Here is a 24,671-nt window from a genome sequence, read left to right on the forward strand (position 1 = left end):
TGCCATCTCTAGTGTGCAGGTTGTACACTGCTGGATTCAATCAACTGTCATTTTCTTTTGACTTAAAATGAAAATGCAAGCCTAATTCTTTTTACACATGGCAAATTGTGGTCAATCACTCACTCACTCACTCACTCATGGACAGCCTGAATTGTGGTCACTCACTCACTCACTCACTCACTCACTCAGGGACGTCCCTTCAGGTACGTTTTGTGGGACGCATGCACAAGTGGTGCCAGCTAAAATGTGTCTGCGGAAGTGATTTGCAAGGTGGGTCTGGACGGTTCCATGCTTGTTTTATTAACAGACACAGATGTTAATTGGATCTTGGCCAATGTATATTCTGTGCACCAGGGGGTGCTGTCTCAGATCTGGCTCACTCTGGCATGGTAAATGGACTGTGTACTTCTCTTATTCAGGACCAGTACTTCTTATTTTGCGATGAGATTCATTAGTAGCCTGAAAAGTGAGGGCTTTTTATGCTGTGTGTGTGTGTGTGTGTGTGTGTGTGTGTCTGTGTGAGCATGTCTGTGAGAGTGTTATAGTTGTTGCCCACCAATCAATATGACAGGGGGCAGCATTGACGTTTGGTAGCTTTTTTATTTTATACATACTTTTTTATTATTTTGTATTAGTTTTTGTATTTTTATTTATTATATTTTTTTTATTCTGAAGGACAGAATGTGTTCTGAAAAGCTGAAGCAGGCTGGTTCTGTGTATAGAGAGTAATGATGTGTTTGGCAGATTTTGAGTGGAAAGTTCCTGCGCAGGTCACTGAAGTTCCCGCTGAGTGTTGCTGTGGTGCTGTTTTGTTTTCCCCTTTTCTGAACTAAAGCAAGGTTATCCGCTGCTGTGTGCACTGTCTGTCTGTCTGTCTGTCTGTCTGTCTGAACTCGTTAATAAATAATATAAATGCTTCTCTTAATGTCTGAAAGTGCTGCACGGTATTGTTGCTGTGTGTGTGTGTGTGTGTGTGTGTGTGCGCGTGAGTATGTGTCATTGAAAAGCATTGACTATAGACAGACCGGGTACTGCATTTTTCAACCATGCTGCTTTCCAGTATCATTATGCTACAATGCAGCCACACCAGCAGAAATGTGGCTTCTTTAAAAAAAATAAATAAATAAAAGCGAAGTGTGAAGAGGCTGGTTTTTCCTTTCCCATCTCATTCCACCAGCTATCGACAACCCTACCCATAATGCATCTGTGTCTCAGAGGTCACAAGGTCACTTCTCCAGCTGCGTCATCTTGTTACTCACAGCCACACTGTATGTAGCAAACAAATCCCATATCAGAGAAAAATCTATATTTCATAAAGATATAAAATATGGATTGACAGCAGTATAAAAATGTCTTCCTCAGATTTTATTATTGTTGTTGCTCATTTTTACACAAAGGATATAATATTTCCTGCAAACCAAAATGTTAGTTTAGACTTGCTTTATATACTGATATGAATAGTATCAGCAATAAGGAGCTTTACATAATGCAGTGCGTTCATGAAGATTTACCGTAAATCCCTGAGTATTTCCTCCACAGTCTTTTGACTGTGAAGACCCCTTTATTTGAGTCTTTGTGATCTGAGACCTCATGAAAAATTCACAGAACAGAATGTAAAACAGCTAAAAGCAAAGACAAAAAAACACCCCCAAAAGGTAAACCACCAAAAATATTAAAAACCACACAAATGAATAAGTAAGGGAGTGAATATTATGCAGTGTTGTTTTCGAAACCAGAGAACCTGGGAAGGTCTATTTTTCTTTTAATTTTTTAATTTATTTCAGTATACCAGTAATATCTCCCAATTACTGTGGAAAATCACTCACATTAAACCTGTGAATCATACAGATCTCCTGGATTAGTGGGTTTAAAAAATAAACAATAATAAAAAAAAACAGATTTCTGTAAATATGGCTATTTCCATGCACAGATTATGGCCAGATTATGTAAATAGAAGCACGGTGTTCAGTAAACCCATTCTGTCTTTACCCATTCATGATCATTATTATAAATATCATTGTCATTTTTTTCTGTCCTGCTGTTCATCCTGGCATAATAGACCAAGACCAGTAAAGGGATTTAAATGTATGCATGTCCCGCGCGTTTCTGACCACGCCGTAACGTTCATCCTTCTAACGGCTGAGTTCGGTGACGATGCGTGATTCTCCACGTCCATCGAGGGACAGGGCAATCGTCTCTGGCGGTGGGTGGCATGGTGCATTGTGGGTGTGAGACGGAGACGTGCTGGAGTCGGCTCGTGACCTCGCCAGAGGGACGCGGCGCGGTCTGGACCGCAGCCCGGGGTGAAGCGGGAACAGTGGCGGTTTTTACGATGGCTCTGACCGCTCGAGTGGAGTTCAGCTACTGCATGAGGCAAACAAAGAAAAAGTAGAACTACAAGAATGTTACAGCCGCAGATAAATGCTGCAATTTCATCAGTAACCTTTCTCTCGCATTCGGCTCGCTGATGTAAAATTACTATAAAACTGCACTTTGTCTTGGAGCGAGTCGGTACAGTGTATTATAAAGTACAGACACACACGCTGGGAGGGCAGCTTCAAGTTTATCCAGAAGCAGGGGTGGAAAAAAAAAAAAAAAATCTTGAAGGGGGGTATTTTTGATGCGAGAATCAGACTGCCGTCTGTTCCCTGATGGATCTGTTCACATGGAGATGTATTAAACTGTCAGAACCAAATCCTTAATGGACCGCCCAGCCTTCTTTTGAATTTCTGACAGAGAACATGTCTGTTTCGTCAGAGAGATGATTCTGGAAGTCTAATGAACACTTTAATGGGCCCCAACAGTTAAGGCACAGCTTTCAAATGCTATCATTTTCATTTTCATATTTATTTTCATATTTTCCATTTATGTTGCAACGCTCATTTCTTAGTTTCTTTGCTGTCAGTTTTTGTTTAATACCGCTTTGACTCATTTCATTAATTTCAGAGATGCACTTGATAAGATGAATGTGCGCTCACAAGAGGAATAACTCTGCAGCCAACCAGTCCCTGCTCTCTCGTGCATTTTTACACACATTTGCATTTATATTTACACAGTTTGTGCCATTTTTTTGCGTCTGTTTACAGCTGGATATATACTGGAGCAATTGAGCATAAGTACCTTGCTCGAGGGTACAACGGATTTGTCCTCGCCGGGAATTGAACCTGGGTTGCAAGCCCAGTTTGTTAATCATCGTACCACACTGCCGCCACTGTCTGGCAAAGAGTACGCGCACAAATAAACACACAAATAAAAAAGTAAGTTGTCAGTGTGTTCTGGGCTCAGTGTAAGTGGAGTAAATAGCCACAGTTTTAATGTATAGCCGCTGTTCCCGACCAGCAGCCCGCTGCTAATACGCTGTGAATGTCCTGCAGCGCGGTCTCATTCCACGCCCCATTTTGTGCTCCGTCCGACAGCAATTTGGCAGTTTAAAAAACCAAACGTAACAAGAACCAGTGGGCTGCACCTGCACGCGTTTAACAAACGCATGTCTTAACACTATCCGTTGTGTTTAGTGGCAGTCAAGGGTGACATGGTGGTGCCCCCCTCCCCCCCCCCGTAACCCTGCTCAAGATAAGCAAGTATAGATGATGGATGCATTTCTTTTTCAGTCTATAGATGTGAAGGTTTGGATACATATTATTACTATTTTGCCACATATTTATTCCCATTACAGTGCACATTTCTAAGACTAAGTGGTAAGTGATTTGTTTTTAGGCTGATACTTATTGTAAGTAGGACAACAATGGCATCCAAGAAATTCTGTGGCCCAATAAGGTGTCAATACTGCAGTCTAAGTACAGGGCTTTAACCACTGCTCCATGCTGCTAGCAGACTGTTGTTCTCCCTCTCAGGAGAAGACTGTTGCATTGTGATGTGTGCGCGTGTGTGAGTCAGCTGGCAGCTGGTGACGGTAAAGAATGGCAGTAAGTCTGTTATGTGTGTGTGTGTGTGAAAGAGAGAGGGAGAGAGAGCGGGAGACAGACAGACAGAGATCAACCAATTAATAAATCAAACAAAAGATCCTTTGGCAAAAGATTTGGAACATGGGGAGATAATGACAAAACTGAAAAACAAACGAGATTGTTATAATGTGCTAAAAAAGAGACGGAGACAGACCTTCCTTAACTTGTTCCCTGGCTATTTGCAGTGAATTTCATCCTTGAAAAAGAGGGTAATCTGAAAATAGCTCACTTTTAAATAAAGAGCATTTATTAATAAATTAGCTTAAATAATTTATAGGAAGCAAGCAGAAATGGAAGCAGGTCAGTGTTGTAACCCTGAAGGTTTTGTGGTAGTCCTGCAATGGTGGTGGTGGTTTGAGTGGGGGGGCAGGGGAGTGGGGGGGGGGGGTGCATTCTCTTCTCCAGGCATGGTCTGGGTGTACTGATAACCTTCGAAGGCAAGGACAGTGTCAGTCATTACCTGATGGAGCTGTGTGCAATCAGAGCCCCATATTAAGGCATTTCTTTCCCGCAGAGAGGGATGTCTGTCTATCAGGATGATGGCACTTCGGTCTACCGGGCAAGGGTAATACCCAGTGGTTTCCGTGGTGTCGCATATTGCAAATGGCCTACCTCGGAATCATTCCATGTGAGAGCAGTCAAGCGTTTTTACAGACTATTCTGGAACGACGCTTGAGCCGACCGGTTTTTCACACGGAAGTGGTTGTTAGAGTTTTCCTCCTGCGGTATTTTTTTTTGTTCGTGGTCTGTAATGATCTCGTACGGGGAGTGCGGAGGGAAATAATGTGTCACAGATTAGGCCAGCAGGGGGCGCACTAACAGGCATGCTCACCTGACGAGAATGCGGGAGTTTGAGGAGGAAAAGGGTGTTTTTTGTGGGAGATGCTTATCTCTCCTGTCGGCTGATGGGAATATTTAAAAGGGCGGGTGACTGTGATGTGAGTCTGGGAGCCTTTCAGGGCATGAAAGCATATTTCCCATGGGCAGAATCCAGTCCTGGGGGGCCGCAGTGTCTGCAGGTTTAACTCCGGTCCTGGAGGTGGCGCTGTGTCTGCTGATTTTCCCTGAGTTTATTGGCTAAAATTTTTTGTTTCTCAAGGCCTCAGTTGGTTGCCGATTGAAAGAAAACTACAAATACCAGCAGCCCCTGCAGCCCCTCCAGGACTTGGATTTGACACCCCCGCCATACACAGATCCAGGGTTTTAGAGGGAGGAGATTAGCAATCATGAGGATTTCGAAAGGCGAGATGTTGTGAGGGAACTTCCAACAAACTGTCAACCCAGCTGTCAGAAATAATTTGCATGCTTCCACTTTAAAATCCACTTGGGCTAAACTTGCACTCTAACACGTGGCAGAACCAAACCCAGCACGCATCTACTCAGTCGATTTGTTGCTTGTTTGGGGCGTGTAAAATCCACTCTGTCAGAGTGGATTTTACACTGCGCGTGTCGCTGTTGGGCTTTAGGGCTCAGTTTGAAAGGGAGAGCATTGTCTGTGCCAGGCTCTTCCTCCTCCCTCATTCTGCCAAAACCGCTTATGCCATTTGCACAATTAACCCTTCGAAGAGCGAGTTTTGTAATGTTTTTTTTTTTTTTTTACATTCAAAGTCAGTGTTCTAGAACTCCGCTGTTACATCAGCATTAGAATGTTCAGTTAAGAACATTCTAATCACTTATTTGCAGCCTCACACCTTGAAGGGTTAACTCAATTTAGCATGCCATTAAAAAGCAGCCCCTCAGGACTGACTGTAGCGGGATGATCAGCGTAGCGGCTGGTTAGCATAGCTCTGAGGCCGCGGCTTCAGTTCTCAGGCAGGGCTCTGTCATTGTACCCCGGAGCGAAGGTGCTTAGACAGACCTGCTGCAGTAAATACCCAGCTGCACGGACGGATGTTATGCTAATGTATTAGCCGTTTAAACTGGTGTGGATAATGAAAGGCGGCCGCGTCATTAATCTGACTGCGGCTTGGCCGCGTACCGTCGCGGATACGATGCGGAGTGTGTGATGTGGCCGGGACGGACATCGTGGGTGGGAGAGGACGGTGGTAAAAAAAGCTGTTGAAAACTGTAACTCAACCGAAACAATAGGCCGGGTTCAGGACCCCGCCCACTGCTGCCGCGGGAGACGGCCGTGACCGCGTGCTAGTTAGGCGCCCTGGTCTCTCTCTCTCTCTCTCTCTCTCTCGCTGTCATCTCGGAGTAAAGTTCGAAGCGATCGTTCAAGCTGGGATAATGATGCGATACAGCTCCTGCTAGTTACTAGAAACTTCTTTTGTTCCTTTGAGAAAAATGCCCTGGTATTTCAAAAGGTAATTCCACTTAAATTCTCCTTTCTGATGTTTGTCTAAGTCAAAAAGATCTCTCTCTCCCTCTCTCTCTTTCTCTCCATCTTTCAGAGTGCAGCTGATTAATGTCGACACCTTTGTATGGGTAAGACATTCAGCTGGAGACACTAATGTAGCTGTAATGAACATTTTCTTCAAATTGAAGAAAGAAAATTAATGAATATCATTTGAATTCTTCTGCCAGTAAAATGAAGAAGTGTGACCTGCTTGAATGACATGTTTTTCATAACGACGCGTTTTATCGAAGGCCTTTTGTTCCCCCTCTGACTTGATGGGCAATGATATGCTTTGTTTATTGTATGAGTCTCTCAAAAAGCTTTGATGGGCAGGGCAAAAATATGTGCGGGATCGGTGGATAAGAGAGATATTATTATACTACTTGTATGCCATGCTATGCTATGCTACGCTACACTACTTTATACTATGCTATGGTATTCTATGCTATGCTACACTATATTATACTATGCTATGCTACGCTACACCATACTACCCTATACCAAACTACACTCTGCTATACTATACTATGCTATGCTGTGCTAAACTATGCAATACTATACTACATTATATTATACTATGCTCCACTACTTTCCTGCCAGTAAAACATTTTTGGAATTGAGAGAGAGTGAGAGCCCCAAACCCCCACAGGTGAAGCATTAGCATCTGGGCTACTTTGACAGCAGAGCTCTGTCATCACACTGGTGAGGGAGCGAAAGATTTAGAAATATAGAGAGTGAAAAAAGAGAGAGGGAAAGAGAGTAAAAGTGCAACCTTGAACGACAAGGAGAGCGAGAAATGGAGGCACAGAAATGGAATGCGAATGAGAGGAGAGAAAAAGAGAGAGGGAGAGAAATAGAGAGAAAGGTAGAGGAGGAAATGCAAATGGAATGAGAAAGAATGAGGGTGAATAATAGAGCAAGGGAGAGAAAGACGGAAATAGAGAGGGAGGGAGAGAGCAAAGTAGAGGAAGAAATAGAGTGAGAGTGAAATAGAAAAAAAGACAGAAATCTAAAGAGGTGGAGACGGGAAGAACAGAGAGATGGAGTAAAACGCAGATTTTGGGACGGGGGGGAGATGGGGCGCAGCCAGCGTTCGGGGGGCCTCTGGGAGATCCAGCGAGACGCGCGCGACGGCTCGTCAGTCGACTGCTCGCGCCCCACTGTCTGCGCGGCCCTGTGGGAGAGAGCCCCCGCCGAGCTGCTTTCAGGCCGCTCGCCTCTCTCCCGCGCTTCCGGCTCGGTGTCGGACGCCCAGAGGTCAGGGGTCAGCGGGGGTCCGCCAAAGCGGATCAGCGCGGAGGCTGATAAGCTAACACAAATTCTCCCACTTGCCCTCTCCGTATTTCTGTCATTTTTCTATCTCTTTTTCTCTCCCTCTCTCTCTCTCTCCTCTCTCGATGCGTCTGTCACATTTAGATTCACGCTGTCTGTTCCACATTAACCATCTGCTGTAGGCAGACAGCAGTCACAATCCGCTTTGCCACGTTACTGAACAGTACGCACAGCGTTGTCTCAACTGGAAGCGAACCTGCAACCCCTCAGCTGCACACCCAGCTCCTTAACTGCTGCGCCACGTGTTGTGTATCCCAGGGTGTGGCATGTGAATTAGGGTGAGGTGCAGGCACATGCTCCTCTGGGCTATTCCTCTCACTCAGTCTCTGAGGGTGGGGTCACAGCTCTTGCATGCTGTTCCACTTTGAGCTGTGTTTTTGTTTCCTTTAAGGGGAGTGTGTCTGGAGGCTGGCCTCTGAGCTGAAGCTGGGTGGTGTGTTTGGGCTTCCGGAAGCTTCTGTAAGGCCATTCACCCCCCCCCCCCCCCCCCCCACCCGCCACAGTTCCAGGGCTCGCCAGCTGTCCCAGTGTCCGCACATGCCCCCCGCCTGCAGTAAAATCCCCCCACTCGCCTCCTCCCTCCTCCCTCCTCTGTGCATCCACTCCTCCTCGGTCTTCAGGACCAGGGACAGCACCCCTGAGAGTGCCGGTGGGGAAGGGGTGTTTCTAGGCAACCAGTCAAGGAGAAAGCACCGATGATGCCGAAGCTTCTTTTTATTGTTATTATTATTAAACCAAAATGGGGAATGAAATCAGACAGCAACAACAGAACATCATTGTTATCACAAAATGTGTGGATGTCTTTAGTATGTAGTATGTAGAAGCTTTCATGCACACACACACACACACACTCCTGCAGAAGCATTAGTGTTCTGCACACACACCTAAAGACGCATTTGCTTTCACACGCACACACACACACACGCACACACCTGCAGAAGCATTAGCATTCAGAGCCAGTCACTGCTCATGATGATGAGGCAGCCCTGCACTTGCTGAGTGTTGCTTAATTTGTTAAGGTCTCATTTACATTTTGCCATTTTAGTGCAATTATTAGTTTATTTATTTATTTATTTATTTATTTATTTATTTATTCATGCGTTGCTATGCATACTTAAGTTTCACCTCCCTGATTTCTCCTGTTCAGGAAAACATTCTAATGATAAAATTTTACCTTAAAAAAACCTCACATTTCAGATCCAGTGCGCTGGAGTACTGATCTAGAACAGTAAACACTGTCTCTGTTCAAATACTGCAGTGTAGCTTTGGATAAGAGCATCTGCTGAAGGTCTACATCGTAAATGCATTTACAGCCACTGCGATTCAGAGCCACCATCCTCAGGAGCCTCCTCGTCCTTCCACATGCACACACACATGCATGCACGCATGCACACGCACGTACACCCACACACATGCAAATGAGAGATGGAGCTGGAGAAAGGAAGAGACAAACAGACAGCGAGAGAGAGAGAGAGAGAGAGAGAGGAAGAGAGGGTTAGAAAGCCAGAGAAAGCGTGAGAGAGTGAGAGAACACTCCCCAAGCTGCTGATTGCCATTAAAAAAGGGAAATATATAAAAATCTACAGCAGAGGAGGTGAAAGAGATGTGGGAAAAACAAACCATTAGAAGCTTGTGGGCAGTGAGGGGGTCGTTTGAGGCGACAGACGGGGGCCGGGGGGATGGCGGGGGGGTTAGGGGGTGGAGGGGGAGGGGTGTGCACTTTAGAGCAGAATACAGAAGGCCTCTGTGTGTGATTTTTTTTTGGGCAGTGTGTGGCAGGCCTCTCACACACACCCTGCTCTTCACACTGCCGGCGGTGATCTGATGATGTGAGGTCAGCTTCCCGCCGTGTCCGGAGTCCGCCGGGCTCTCCCGCGGACGGCCCGCTATCACGCACAGCACTGCAAGGCACCCTGGGAGTTTAGAGGCTTTTCTGCGGAGGCGATCCGGCACCACGTGGCAGAGTGGCAGCCACGAGGGAAAGAGGCACAGTTGGGGGGGGGGCACCCTGTCGGGAAATACAACAAAAAAAAAAGTTCAAATTTTTCTTTTTTTTTTTTTTCTTTTTCCCGGCACAACTCTCTTTATGTTCATCCAGTCCCCTGAGGCGCAGGGAAGTGGGCTTTTCCTCTGGAGGGTGATATAGCTCTGGCTCTCTCCGGCTTTGTCCCGTTCTCTGGGCCAACCGCTCCCTGCGCCGCCTCAGACCTTTACAGGAGGAGAAAAGGATCCGCCTTTCACACGCCCGTTTGTCCTGTGAGGGGCGTGGCCTAAGTGCTGCTGGGGCCCGGGGGGACTCCGCTTGTTTTCGGATGGCGGTGTACCTCGGCGGTTAGGCGTGTGGGCTTAGAATGCAGGGTGCTGCGGGTTCAAGTCCCAAGAGGGGAACTGTCAACACGCTGGGGGGACAAAGCGCTTAAACTTGGATTGCTTTGATAAATATCCGGCTTTGGAAATGCGTTGCGTGTCAAGACATTTAAGGTGTGCAGGTCGTGTTGGGTGAGGCCGTGGGATTCGTACACACCCCCCCCCCCCCGCCCCGCTCCCCTGACAGAGCTCCGTTGCAGGGAGATGGGTCGCATCCCTTTTTCATTTTAATAATCGGGATGTATTTATTTTCAGGTCCTAAATGGGTGTCTGGCGTCAGAAGTGTTTGGTTTTGTTGTAGAATGCACGGTGCATGCCTTTTAATGCTCCAGTGTTAAGCTAAGATTGGCAGAGGGCGCCATTTTAAAAGTGTGCGGCTTTATGATGATTAGGCTGGGAATTAACCGATGTCCATCTGGTGCCGAAGCTGGTCTGTGATTGGTTATCGGAGATACATACATGGCGCCCAGGCACAGTCATCATTATAGCACATGTACACAGCAAGAGTTACTTTGATTTGTAAAATCGGTGAGAATATTTTTACAAACCCACCACCTCCCCTTCGTGGTTACAGTCTGCTACCCAGATAGACTAAGAAATACATTCTGTGTTGGCTTCCGGTTTCCGTGCCAACCGGCGCTCTTGATTTCGTATTCCAGTCGTTTGCGTGAGGCTTGCGTGATGGATAGCCGCTATTTCTCTGTTAGCCGCTGTGACCGCTAGCGGTCTTGCCCTTGTGTCCCCGTATGGAGCCTTTAGCCGCGGTCTAATTCCACAAGTGCCCCAGCGCTGGCGTGTAGAGCCAATTAGTTCACTGAGTCGGAGAGTAATCAGGCGTGATTGCATCAAGTCTCGCTTTCATCTGTCGAAAGTTGCATTGCTTTTCTGTCGGCCATTTTGTCGGTATATGGCTTACAGAACACAATGTCCATTCCTCTAAGGGTACTAAAATTAAAGATTGATTGCTTCATTCATCAATCGATTGATTCGTTGTTTTGTGGATCAGTTTATCCACAGACAATTAAAGTTGAACAAACCTGCTGGTCACTTTAATCCCAAACACACATTTTTACTTTCAAATACTGTTGATCAGAAGAGAAACTCAGCTGTCTCAAATGAGTTCAAGGGGCTTAACGGTAATTATATATATATATATGTGTGCCTGTGTGTGTGCGTGTGCGTGTGCATGTGTGAAACATTATGGGGTCACATTCAGTGAAGTGGAGCAGTATTAACCTGTTAAATGTAATGTGTTTTTTTTCTGTGACGTGTTTCTTCTGCAGATATCAACATGGCGGGCGAACCGAAGCCATACAGACCCAAGGCCGGATCCAAACGACCAATTTCTGCTGTTTACAGGTAAGATCTAGACCAGCAATTTCAGCTGTTTACAGGTAAGATCTAGACCAGCAATTTCAGCTGTTTACAGGTAAGATCTAGACCAGCAATTTCAGCTGTTTACAGGTAAGATCTAGACCAGCAATTTCAGCTGTTTACAGGTAAGATCTAGACCAGCAATTTCAGCTGTTTACAGGTAAGATCTAGACCAGCAATTTCAGCTGTTTACAGGTAAGATCTAGACCAGCAATTTCAGCTGTTTACAGGTAAGATCTAGACCAGAAATTTCTGCTGTTTACAGGTAAGATCTAGACCAGCAATTTCTGCTGTTTACAGGTAAGATCTAGACCAGAAATTTCTGCTGTTTACAGGTAAGATCTAGACCACCAATTTCTGCTGTTTACAGGTAAGATCTAGACCAGAAATTTCTGCTGTTTACAGGTAAGATCTAGACCAGCAATTTCTGCTGTTTACAGGTAAGATCTAGACCAGAAATTTCTGCTGTTTACAGGTAAGATCTAGACCACCAATTTCTGCTGTTTACAGGTAAGATCTAGACCAGAAATTTCTGCTGTTTACAGGTAAGATCTAGACCAGCAATTTCAGCTGTTTACAGGTAAGATCTAGACCAGCAATTTCTGCTGTTTACAGGTAAGATCTAGACCAGCAATTTCTGCTGTTTACAGGTAAGATCTAGAACAGCAATTTCAGTTTCCTCTGAGCCTTTAATTTCGGTTTTCTTATTCCACTGAGCCGCAGTCTGGCCTCTTAAATGTCCTCCCAAAACCCTCGAGTCCCTCAGGCTTTAGTGCAGGTGACGTTGGCATTATCTGGGCCTGGATATGATCAGCATGCTCAGTATATGACCTGCATTATGATCAGACCAGTTAATCAAAGCAGCTGATGGTTGGGTTTGGAATCACATAGCCTATGCAACAGTGCTGCTTTAGGACGCAACGTGCTCACAATCCTTAAACACACCTGTATGCATGCGCATGCATGCACACACACACGCACACGCACATGCACACGCACACGCACACACACACACGCACAATAATTATAGGAACAGACACCACACATACACCCATACATGTGAAACTAACACACACACACACACACACACACACACACACACAATAATAACAGGAACAGACACCACACATACACCTATACACGTGAAACTAACACACACACACACGCACACATGCACACACACACACAATAATAACGGGAACAGACACCACACATACACACACGTGAAACTAACACACACACGCACACAATAATAACGGGAACAGACACCACACATACACACACGTGAAACTAACACACACACACACGCACACGCTCATAGGCAAGCATGCGAGCGCACACAGACTGCCCCGTCTCTGTTAAACTTCATTAGAATGTAAAAGCGGCACACGTGTTTGTGTTCTTGTCTGCAGTGTCAGAACAACAAGGACAGCAACGCTGTCGCTACCCCGCAACAGAAACCGTGCTGTCCACGCTCTGCTTAATTAATCCCACTCCGCAGACGCGCTCGTGCTGTGGCTGGTTTTGCAACATGCAAATCGTCCGGACGTTATAATTTTTCCTCCTTCGTTAGCTATGTTTTATTTATTCGTTCGTTAATTTGGTTTTAATGTCACCGAGGAAATCAGGCAGATTCATTAAAATTTAATTAGCATCTTAACAATGCAGAATAAAACATCCATTTATGCATCCAGATAATTAGGGACGCATAAACTGAAACGGGAGATTACCAAAATGAGCGTGTCACTCCTGTTAAGTAATGACTTTTTCCTGTTGCTTGTAATTAAACTGTATGAATATCTTTTTTGTTTTAGATTGTGTGTGTGTGTGTCTGTGTGGTTGTCATTAATTGAAAACAGGGCAAATAATGGAAAAGAAGAAAGAAAGTAAAGGATCCAAAGTCGTCAGATGGCGTGAATTGAGTTGAGGTTGGTCTGAAAGACCTTGGGTTCATTCCAATCGCTTATTTTATCCGACCTCGTCTCTCCGGTCCTTGAGTGACGTCAACTGAGGTTCACCGTCTTTAAGGACACTCAAAACCATTAAATGCGCCTCGAAGGAGCGAGGAGTGAGGATACGAGAGTGCAGCTTTTGCTTAAGTTTTTTTTTTTTTGTTGACGTATAAACGATCCACCTGTGGATCCACCTCTCCACGTCTGCCACGTCTGTAACTGACGTCGGTTTCAAACTGACGCTTGACTTGGCGAGGACGTTCCATTTGCCTCATACGCGTGTTGCCTAGATTCCTCTGTCCTCGTATCCCATCATTCCTTGCATCTCCTCCTCGCGTCCTCCGGGGGGTGGAGCTAAGGAGCGAGGGAAAGGGTGCAAGGATGAGAGGACTGAAAATAATAAATAGATTGGAATGAACCATTTCAGACCTACAGGCTTTGGCATTATGGTGTGTGGAGGTCAAGTGACCCTGTAGGAGGGTGTGTCTTGTCTAGATCCCATCCCCTAAAAATGCTTGGGGAAATAGTTTTTGTCCGGAAATACACTACCAGGAGAATTTGTTCTCACAGACACCCTGCAGAGTAGACCCCATGGTAGGGTACTTCAGAACAAAAATGTCCTACCTTAACAGAAGGCAAAATGTTTTTTTGTTTTTTTTTTAAACCCTCTCTATCTGAAAATCTGTTCTGACTGTACACTGTATATTTTGAAGAAATACAAAATTCAAAAGCATCCTGGTGATGGAACTCATTTGCTGATTTATTTTTGTATTCACTCACTATTTTCTTTGGTCTCTTTGCAGCGGCTATGAGTTCGATTATGACTACTACAGGGATGACTTCTACAACCGGTACGTATGCCCTTCCCTTGGCTGCTGTCGCATGACACTCAACTGACCGCCGTGGCTCTAGTGACAGTCACACAAAACGCTCATCTGAAGACCAGACTGTAGATGGCTGAGCTGGGTGCCTGTGTAGAATTTTTTTTTAAATATCAGTGTTTGCTTCAGTGCTTTGAAAGGTTTATCATTTATTTGGACCTTAAATTGTGTAAAAAGGTCGTTTAAAGGGACCATTAACTTCCTGGGTAAAAAAAAAAAAAATGTAATTTCAATTTCAGTGTGCTATTTCCAACTGGTCCACACAGTTTTAGTGTATGTTTTTGTTTTTTTCTGACAACCAGACAGCCATTTACAACTCCAAAGCCACAATGCTTTGTTTACAGGCCACGTCTGTACATGAACAGATTCATTTTTAGCGTTTATTCAACACTATTCAAAGTATTTTATTCAAAGTTATAAACATAAATATTTTTTTTATATATATTGGGCCAGATACTACATTTACTACCTGTTGAACACAGATTGCATGCATCATAGTTCCAACCAAAAATAAGGTTAAATGTAATTCTTTTGCAGAATAATTGGATAATAAACACACACACACACACACACACACACACACACACACAGCCTCTGCAGGGGTAACATTGCTGTATAAAGCTGCTTTGGAGTTATATAAAACTGCTCCTGCTTTAGATCACATATCCCCTGAACACATCTCCTACCTGCCATCGCAAAGCAGACAGGTCCTCCACAACTTCTGTTGATATATAAAATACCCTTTATTGCAAGCTCAAACTCTAAAAGTCTAATTTAAAGCCTTAAAGACGAAAAGCCTCAGCCAATCAGGCTACTACACTAAAGCTGTCTCGGGCAATTAGAAATGTGCAATAAAAGCGTCCCGTGCTCGTAAAAAAAGCATGCTGTAAATCTGTCAGGCCCAATCCAAAGTATACGCTCAATCTGTGTGGACCAATTGAAAAATGTGCACTAAAACTGTCTGAGCCAATCAAACATACAATAAAACTGTCCGGGCCAATCAAAAGCATTCACTAAAAGTAATTTTTTAAAAACCTGTTTAATGGCCACTCTCACTTCACATAGAAATACCATTGAGCCGATTCTCTGAATCAGGACAGCTTTCATCCAGATGTAACAAAGTGTAGATGTTTTTCTTTTTCTTCCTTTCTACTGGAAGAGCGACTTCAAGTTAAAGCAGGTTGAAGATATTTCAATAATATGCTGAGAACTTCCCCCCTTTCTTTTGTGTCACAAAATCGATTCCTGTTCAACAAAATGTTTTTGTTATTCAACATAAAGAGTGGAACATGAAATGAAAAGACTGGAATGAAATATTCAGAAATGTGGAGAGAAGAGTTAATTTATTTAAGAAAAAAAGATAAAAACATATAAAAAATTTTAGCTTTTTTACTGCCTCTCTGCTGCTTTCTCATGATTGGTTCATTGTATAAGGATCATCACAAGAGAGACATTCTGCAAATGTCAAACAGGCGGAGTGAATCAAGATATTCAGGCCAAAGTAATCGTGTGATGTTTTCATGTGTCTCTCCCCCCTCCCCCCCCCCCCCTTTTTTAAAAAATCTTGATTTTGAGTCTTGCCTCAAATGGGGGGGGGGTGAGTGAAGGAGAATGATTGAGATAAAGGGAAAGAGGGAGAGCGAGAGAGAAAGTGTGTGTGTATAAGAGAGGGTGTGTTTGTGAGAGAGAGAATGAGAGAGAGAGAGAGAGAGAGAGTGTGTGTAAGAGAGTGTGTGAGAAAGAGAGTGTGAGAGAGAGTGTGAGTGTGTGAGAGAGAGCGAGAGAGAAAGGAAGAGAGAGCCCATTAAATGATTAAATGTTCTGAGGATTTAATGGGGAGAAGCTGCTCATGAAACATTAACAACCTCCTAAATGCACCAATGTTTAAAAAAAGAAAATAAAAGAGACTTTAACACTTAGAAAAGATGAGAAATCTGGCATGACACACTCTGGATGCATATTTCAAAGCTCTCTAAAAGGTCTGGAGACCTGACTTGACTTTGTATCTTGTACGTTGGCTTGGCAGTTGGCCATAATCTATGATAAATATGCCATATCCATATTTGTGTGTGTGTCCGTGTGCATGTGTGCGTACGTGCATGCAGTTTGTGTGCATGTGTGTGGCACCCAATTGCTGGCTCAGTGGTTCATTAAATAACTATAATTTTTATATATAAATAACATGTACGTGATCAGTATCTCGCATGTCAGTTCGAAAGCTTTTTTTCCTGTTTGAGTCTCAAGAGCATTTCAAGGAAAAGGACGCATGACCACCCCCGATGGCTCAGGGTCTGTTTTCCCAGAGACCCGGACAATCTGTCGCACTGCGCTACACAATGGCTGCCTTCCAGGGGGAATTAAAAATTGAAATAAAAGTAAATACATTTTTTTTAAAAACAAAAAAACAATTGAGGCAGTGTGGGAAGAATTGGACATTTTCCCACGCTGCACTGTTGCCATGATTGGCTGAAGTGCAAGACAGATGGATACTTCCTTGTTTATTCTACATTTATTTGTATTTTGTAACAAGATACATTTCAGTGTTTTTATCTCCACTTCTATACAAAGGGTGCTTCCCATCCTTGCCTTAGATGCCAGTTGATCAATTGATAAATCAGTCAGTCAATCAAATATTTTAGTATTTTTGTATGGCATCATAATTCGGCCTGGGCCATCCTGTGTGGAGTTTGCATGTTCTCCCCGTGTCTGTGTGAGGTTTCCTCTAGGTACTCCGGTTTCCTCCTGCAGTCCAAAGACATGCAGGTTGTGCCAATTGGAGACTCTAAATTGTCCGTAGGCATTAGTGTGTGAGTGAGTGGTGTGTGTTTCCTGCGATGGATTGGCGGCCTGTCCAGGGTGTATTCCTGCCTCTCGCCCAATTTACGTTGGGATAAGCTCCAGCACCCACCGTGACCCTGCCCAGGGTATACATAATGGATGGATGGATAGACGGATGGCATCGTTCACAGAATAAGTTGTCACAGTGCTTCACACAGGCCATTTTCTCAGGGAAATGAGAAATTTAGTCTATTTGGGGGCGGGGGGGGGAGTGGAAAGACTCAGCTGAAAATAAAGACAGACAGATGAAGTGTGTTTGTGTGTGTAAATTGGGGTCCTGCTCTTTAAGAGGTGATTTTAAAAACACCCTCCCCCCCCCCCTTTTTTTTTTTTTTTGTCTCCAGGCTGTTTGACTACCATGGCCGCGTGGCCCCCCCTCCGCGGGCCGCCATCCCGCTGAAGCGCTCCCAGGTGGTGGTGCCCTCCACGCGCCGGGGCAAGACCTTCCCTGTCAAGAGCTCCTCCTCTTCCTCCAGACTGGCCACCTCCAGCTCCTCCTCCTCCTCCTCTGGGCCCAAATGTAGGTCTGCCGTCAACCCCTCCAAACCTCAGCCCTGAACCCCAAATCCAACCCTCAACCCCAAACCCAAAATCCAACCCTCAACCCCAAACCCAAAATCCAACCCTCAACCCCAAATCTAACCCATGACCCGCAACCCCAAATCCAACCCACAACCCTCAGCCCTGAACCCCAAATCCAACCCTCAACCCCAAATCTAACCCACGACCCTCAACCCCAAATCCAACCCTCAACCCCAAATCTAACCCACGACCCTCAACCCCAAATCCAAGTTTTACTTCAAGCCTCAAACACAAGTCCTACTTCAACTCCCTCTCCACTCTGCAATCTTAACCACCAAATACAACCTTACTTTGAATCCTCAAATCTCAGATAACAACTAATACACAAACACACACACACACACGCATACACACGCACCAAAATCCCCACCCACCCAACTCGCTAAGCTGTTCATTTGGAACTGAGCTTATCGGCTGAATAAATGCAGCCGCGGACTAAAGAATGATAAATCCTGGCCTGGCGGTTGGCTGTGGTCTCGCCAGGGCTAAATGAGCTGTGCGGTCCCAACCGCTGCCCACTGCCCGCTGCCCGCTGACCGCGCCCGTTTCAGTCGGCGCTAAAGGCTTTAGCCAGGCCCCTCTTATCTCCCGCCACACCTGAGCGACCGCCGTCGCCAGGGACGACGCAGAAAGCGCTCGGGGGGGAGGGGAGGGGGGGATTATTCGGTCTCCGGACCGGCTTACATCGATTTCCCTCAGCCTTTTGGGGGCTCGGGCCTGGTCTCAGGCGTTTGCCGTTGTCCGCGTTTCCCCCCTTTTCGCTGAAAAGACCTGCGCCTCCATTGTTCTGTCCTCTTCCAGCCCTCGCTTTTTTTTTGTGAAAATTAAATAGGATCAGCGGGTCGAAAGTATCCGAATTAAAGCCCGTTCGGTCGTGGGTGGCGATCCATCTCTCGACGAGCGCACTGTGGGATTCTCCCAGCCAACCCCAGAGTTCATTTTATTCTGCTTTTGTTTTTTTTTTCTCGAGCGTGAATCCAATACATGCGTCGATGCGTAATTACTGAAAAAAAACGATGCCTATTGGCAGCTGAAGCTTAAAAAAAAGTCTTCTGAAGAAGTTTTGAGGCGAAGTTCCACGGCGCTGTCGAGGTCCGCCGCATAGACCCCTCCCCCTTCCTCTCTGTGATGTCATTGGAAGGGGGAGGAGACCTGATGTCGATGCTTCTGGCCTGATGTCACCCCCCGGTCTTTGTCTCCTGTCAGCGCGGTACTTGGTATGCGTAAAACACCAACGCTAGATTATAGAAATAAACCCCTCGGAGAGATAGCAGGCGCACGCAGGAAAAAATGGGATGTCATCTGGAATGCTACGGAGGCTGGCGAGCGCGAGACGGAGGAGAAAATGAAAAGTGAACGTTTGCGCCCGAAACCCATCTTTTGTCCGCATTTGCATAAGTGAACAAGATTTAAGATTTAAATCCTAAAAGCGAACGGCTGGAGGGCGCGGAGGCTCGGTCGGTGGACCGCCGTCTGCGGGGCCCCTCCGGCAAAAGCGTCTGCGAGATTTGTTATCGCAGACTTTTTTTTCTCGGCGCGTTTAATTTTCCTCCTGTTTGGGCGCGCGGCTCTCTGCCCCCGGGTTCTCTGCCTTCGCTTTCACGGCGCGTGAGCCACATCAAAGTGTTGTGAAATGCTACATCTTGTAGCGATTCAGAGCAACTCACAAAAGCACTTGAGCGTTTAGAACAGAAAAATGTTATTCATCTTAAGCCTACACCAAAAAAAAAAACAACAACAACAAAAAAACACCAGAGAAGGATCTACAGAATGATTTGTAATGCAGCTGAAAATGTGGCTGTACACAGCAGAATATTTTTTTATTTTATTTTATTTTATTTTATTTTATTTTTTTAATGAAAGGATAGAATTCAAGGAGATGTCACGGTCGGTGTGCTGATCCAGAATTGCTGTGAGAGTCGAGCCTGTCTGTCTTTGAGCTCAAAACGAGCAGCTGAAGTTCCTGATAACTTACAAAATGCTCTGTGCTTCTTATCGACAAACAACAAGAGCCAGCCAGAAAGCACTGATTTTTTGGCAATAGCTGTTACCTGTGAAAATCACTGGGTTGCCGACCTCGGTCAGGTGGCTGAAGAGAGATTTATTGCGTTTTCACAGGTGGGGGTGGGGGGGGGAGCATTGAGATCATGGACTGGGGGGGGGTTCTGTAAAACATAGGCAGCCAATCGACAGTCAAATTCAAACTCAAAGTGCTTTTCTGGCATGACAAAATTTGCATTTGTATTGCCAAAACATAACAAGGAACGTGAAACATCAGCTGACGAACAGTAAAAAATGAATAATGTGATCGTATATATACATATACACATGCGGGTACACACACACACACACACAATATATATACATACATACATACATACATACATACATACACATAAACAGTAGTAATAATAGCATACTAACATAATAACAGTCTCTGTAATGTTTATGAGCCAATCTCATTTTGTGATGCTACATTGGAGGGGCTTTGTTTTTGCAGTGGCGGCCCTGTTATGTGCCGTGAGATGTGCTTTAGCGCGTGGGCGTGAGACGGGGCCGAGACGCGTGACGGTCGGCGAGCACGATTTTCAGATCGCCGAACTCGACGCGATCTCTGAGGCCCGGACTGACGGGGAAAACCACAGGGGAGGCCGTTTCAGGGAAATTCACATCATTTCATTTCATATTTATTCGGCGATGATAATCTCTCGTCCTCCCTCCCTCTCTTTTTCTTTCTCTGATTCCCTCCCCCCTCTCTCTCTCTCTCACATTAGAATGTACATAACATGCAGTGTAATGCCATAAGTTATATTTAAAAAAAAAAAAAACTCCTTACAAGTACATGCAAATACATGAACTTAAGAACAACATTAATACAACAACAAATGACAATTCATTATGATTTATTAACAATGAGGGTCACAACTGTCCCTCAGATTCCCTCTCTCTCTCTTATTCCCTCCCCTCTCTCTCTCTTTCTCGTTTGCTCGCTCGCCCGTTCTCTCGCCACGGCTGGCTACCTCAGATCCGAGTCACATGACTCCCATAGCGCCTGTCATCTGTTCCTCTTTTCTTTCGTGTCTGAGGCACTTCAACGTAACGTTTCACTGAACACGACGTGAACGCGTAAAGCATAACTACAGTACATATGAAAATATACATTTCAGATATATTAGTAGATGTATTTCACTGACAGCATCAGTGATGTTGCATTGCGTGAAGAATATGAGATCGTAAGGATGCGTGAAGATGAGAACACGCTGCTTATTTTCCCTGCTTTTAAGAGTTGTATGGGGCACCGAGCCAGACCAAAGAGTGTATAACAGAATACACTCTTAGCAGACCTACCCAGGATTGCAGACACGTCTTCTGTTTCACGGCTGTCTGTTTATGCAGGCTCACATGTATTCGCTGATGAAATGCATGTGGAATACCTTGTCCAAGTGCAGGAGTATTGAATTATACTGTTGACACAGGGTCGGCCTGTGGAGGAGCCCCCTCTTCTCATATCCGAGTTACTGAGATTTCTTCCCACCCGCTGTGTTTTTCTCGCCACTGTCTGAATGGTTTTTTTTTTTTCTTCATACTGGGAAGTTTTTATTTATTTTTTATTTTTTTTATAACCTCACTTGCTAGATCTTAGGGGTTCAGGTTTGTAGAACTGCAGAAGACAAAAATACAGAACACAAAACAGAAAACGTGTGCTTTGCACCAAGTCCAAGTCCAAACGCGTTGGTCCCTTAAAGACAAAATCCTTTTTTTTTTTTTTTTTTTTTTTTTTTTGGTGCGTAGAAATACCACAACAAGATTCATAAAGCAGAAAGTGCTGACTGGCCTGTGCATATTTCACCCTCCCCAGGGAGGGATCCAGGAACGGTGCTGTTGTAAATGGACTTTTAAGTTTGTGGACACATCAGACGGTGCCGCACGATTGGCTTCCAGCTTGATTGACAGTGAGATTTTTTTCCACACTTCCTGCCAAATACGGTTTCTTGAGGTTGGTCCAGGCTTTTAGAGTTGATAGCCGAGCTTTTGGAAAGCCCCGAATGGTTTGGCTGTTTTTTTTTTGCGTTAAGATCCACATAGCAATGGAAACACCTCCCCCTTGTCACCCTGACCAATCAGTAGAGCTAGTGGGAGGGGCTCTTTGCCTGAGTAGGCCCTGCTCATGGTCCTAGTTAAAAAGGGAAAGGGAAAGTACAAACTGCTCTGTAGAGTTAGAGTCTCTGCCCTGCGATTCGTGCCTCTCGCCCAGTGCATGCTGGGATGTGTTCCAGCCCCCGCGTGTGACCCTAACCAGAAAATAAGCTGGGTAGAGAATGGATAGAGGGAAATGAATGGAGTGAGAGTTAGGTTCAGTTCTGTGTCGCCTCAGTTAATTTGAGTAATGAAGATAGATTTTTACATTTTAAATCAATCGAATTTTTTTTTTTTCGATTGATTTAAAAACGCTAATAGGGCGTTGAGTAAATTGATCAAAGGCGTGATCAAAGCCTCCTTATGTGACTGTGCTCAGGCAGGCGGGTCCCCTCCGGGAGCGCTGGTGACTCATTTGTAGTGTCTGCGCGTTTTTGAGAGGCCTTGTCTGCACCTGGGCGGGGTTTTGGCAGGGAGCTCGGTGCTTCCCGGCGATCGATAAAGAAAGGCCACGCCTCCAACTGCGTGCACCACCGGGACGAAACGCCGACGGCATTAGTCAGGAAGCTTCCGGAAAGGCAGGTACACTCCAGGGGCCCGCTCTCTCTCTCCCCTCTCTGCTCTCTCTCTTCTCCCCCCTCTCTCTCTCTCTCTCTCTCCCCCTCTGCTCTCTCTCTTCTCCCCCCTCTCTCTCTCTCCCCTCTCGCTCTCTCTCTCTCTCTCTCTCTCTCCCCCCTCTCTGCTCTCTCTCTTTCTCCCCCCTCTCTCTCTCTCCCTCTCGGCTCTCTCTCTCTCTCTCTCCTCTCTCTCCTCTCCGCTCTCTTGCGCTCTCTCCTGTCCGCTCTCTCTCTCTCCCTCTCTCCCCTCTCCGTTCTCTCTCTCTCCCTCTCTCCCCTCTCCATTCTCTCTCTCTCTCTCTTTCTCTCCCTCTCTCCCCTCTCTCCTCCCTCTCCCACCCTCCCTCCCTCCTAATTGTGATTCTACATCTGTGAAATAAACTCTGCGGTCACCTTCAAGGCACACCCTGGGTGAATTATGCCGCCCTCGGCAGCGGCGTTAGATAGCGGTGACAGGGCGCCTGAAGGGCCTTATCGTTCCCGGGATTAGACGTTTTCGTAGACGGGCCTCGGATAACGTCCCCCCCCCCCCACACACACTTTTATTTTGTTGTATTCTTTTGAAGTTTCTTTTTTCTTTTTCTTTTTTCTTTTTTTGCCTTCCTTCTAGCGGTGAGGCTAATGTCGAGCAGCGTGGGGTCGATGTAAGTCATAAAGATCTGGAAATTGAAAGCAGCCAGTTGGAATGTTTTTTTTTTTGTTTTTTTTTCTCTGCGGACCCCGACCGTCACACAAATTGGCCCCCCTGACATCTGAAGCAAATGAATTTTTCTGTGGATGGAAAGGCTAAAAACAAAGGCGGGGAAAGCGGGGTGCCGGGGCCGCGTTCGCTGCTGGTTCTGTGTGTGTGTGTGTGTGTCGGCTCGAGCAGGAGAGGGAAGAAAGGGCACAAGCTCCTGGCCTACTAGTGTCAGATTGAGTTCTGTTACAAAGAAGCAGAAAGTGAAAAAGGTATGCAGAAACAAACATGCACACGCACATACGCCTACGCACACACACACACACACACACACACACACACCTGTACATACACACGCACACACACAGGTAGGTGTGTGTGTCTGTGTGCGCGTGTGATTGAGTGTGTGAGCCTGTGTGTATTGTATTTACCTACATATGTGCGATTCCTGCCTCTCCGTCTGTTAGGGAGAGAAACGGGACACGCCGTTCTTCACACCAGTGCTCTAATGGACGTCGACGTTGTCTGTAAAAAAAAATGGACACACTGCTCTGTTTTTGGGTGATACCATTTTGTGTTAATGTGTGTGCGTGCGTGTGTGTCAATGTGTGGTGCGTGCGAGCTGTGTGTGCGTGCTGTGTGTTGTGTGTGGTGTGTGATAATAGCTTTTGTGTGCATGTGTGTGTGATTGTGTGTGTGCTGTGTGTGTGTGTGTGTGTGTGTGTGTCCACAGTGAGGACCGACCAGCTCCAGACGATCAAGCGCGAGCTGACGCAGATCAAAACCAAGATCGACTCGCTCCTAGGGCGGCTGGAGAAGATCGAGAAACAGCAGCGAATAGAGGCCGGTAAGCAGGGCCTGTCTGGATGGGGGGCGAGGGGGGAGGGGTGGGGGGGGGGCGAGGCGGGGCCAGGGGTGGGGGGGGGGGGGAAGTAAATTAAAAGCGCACACAGCCATCAGTCTCTCTGACAGCGCAGGAGATAGGGAGCCGCAGCCCTCAGCGCTCGATCACACTCTCCTGTACATCCCAGTCAGGTGGGCGGGGCTTATGGATGTGCTCAGCTAGAGGACAAAAAAAAAAAAAAAAACTAGCAGAGGACAAAAAATGAATAATTAACAAATGTAGAAATAAATAAGTTTGGCTTCTCTTTAGGACACCCAGGGCCCTTAATGCACCCATGAAAGACATATCCGCGGTTGTGAGGTCATAGGTCACTGAAGCCACACCCACAATTATGAGTTCACAGGCGACTGAAGCCACACACGCAGGTGATTGGCTCATGTGATTTGCATGTGAATCCATGTGGAACTCATGGCAGTTCAATTTAGAAGCATTCTGGGTAACTCTGCACCACATAGTTTTTGTATGGCCTGGCAAAAACATTTTAAAAATATTATGTGGACTTACAAGTGTCCGACTTCCCATTTGAATCCATCTAAAACCCTCCTCAGAGCTCTGGAAACGTTGGTGTGAGATGGATATGTCTAAACTGACAGGTACACGGTCAGTCTCTACCTCTTCGTCCTCTCTCTCAAATCTACACCCCTCTTTTCTCCATTTCTCTTGCTCCTGCTGTCTACTCTGTCTGTTTCTGTCTGTCTCTCT

At 45.7% G+C, this 24,671-nt stretch overlaps 1 protein-coding gene across 4 annotated transcripts in view; it reads left to right on the forward strand.

Annotated features, from left to right (window-relative positions):
* The window catches only part of LOC135253902 (RNA-binding Raly-like protein), a 153,111-nt gene that overhangs the window by 117,816 nt on the left and 10,624 nt on the right, over positions 1 to 24,671 (forward strand). For all 4 annotated transcript variants that reach the window (XM_064333740.1, XM_064333738.1, XM_064333739.1 and 1 more), the window contains 4 exons: positions 11,289 to 11,364; positions 14,135 to 14,182; positions 17,395 to 17,570; positions 23,799 to 23,912. In XM_064333740.1, coding sequence (XP_064189810.1) covers positions 11,289 to 11,364; positions 14,135 to 14,182; positions 17,395 to 17,570; positions 23,799 to 23,912 — 414 coding nt within the window. The remainder of the gene's footprint in view (positions 1 to 11,288; positions 11,365 to 14,134; positions 14,183 to 17,394; positions 17,571 to 23,798; positions 23,913 to 24,671) is intronic.

Source organism: Anguilla rostrata, chromosome 4, assembly GCF_018555375.3.
Source record: "Anguilla rostrata isolate EN2019 chromosome 4, ASM1855537v3, whole genome shotgun sequence".
In the NCBI taxonomy this organism is placed as follows: domain Eukaryota; kingdom Metazoa; phylum Chordata; class Actinopteri; order Anguilliformes; family Anguillidae; genus Anguilla; species Anguilla rostrata.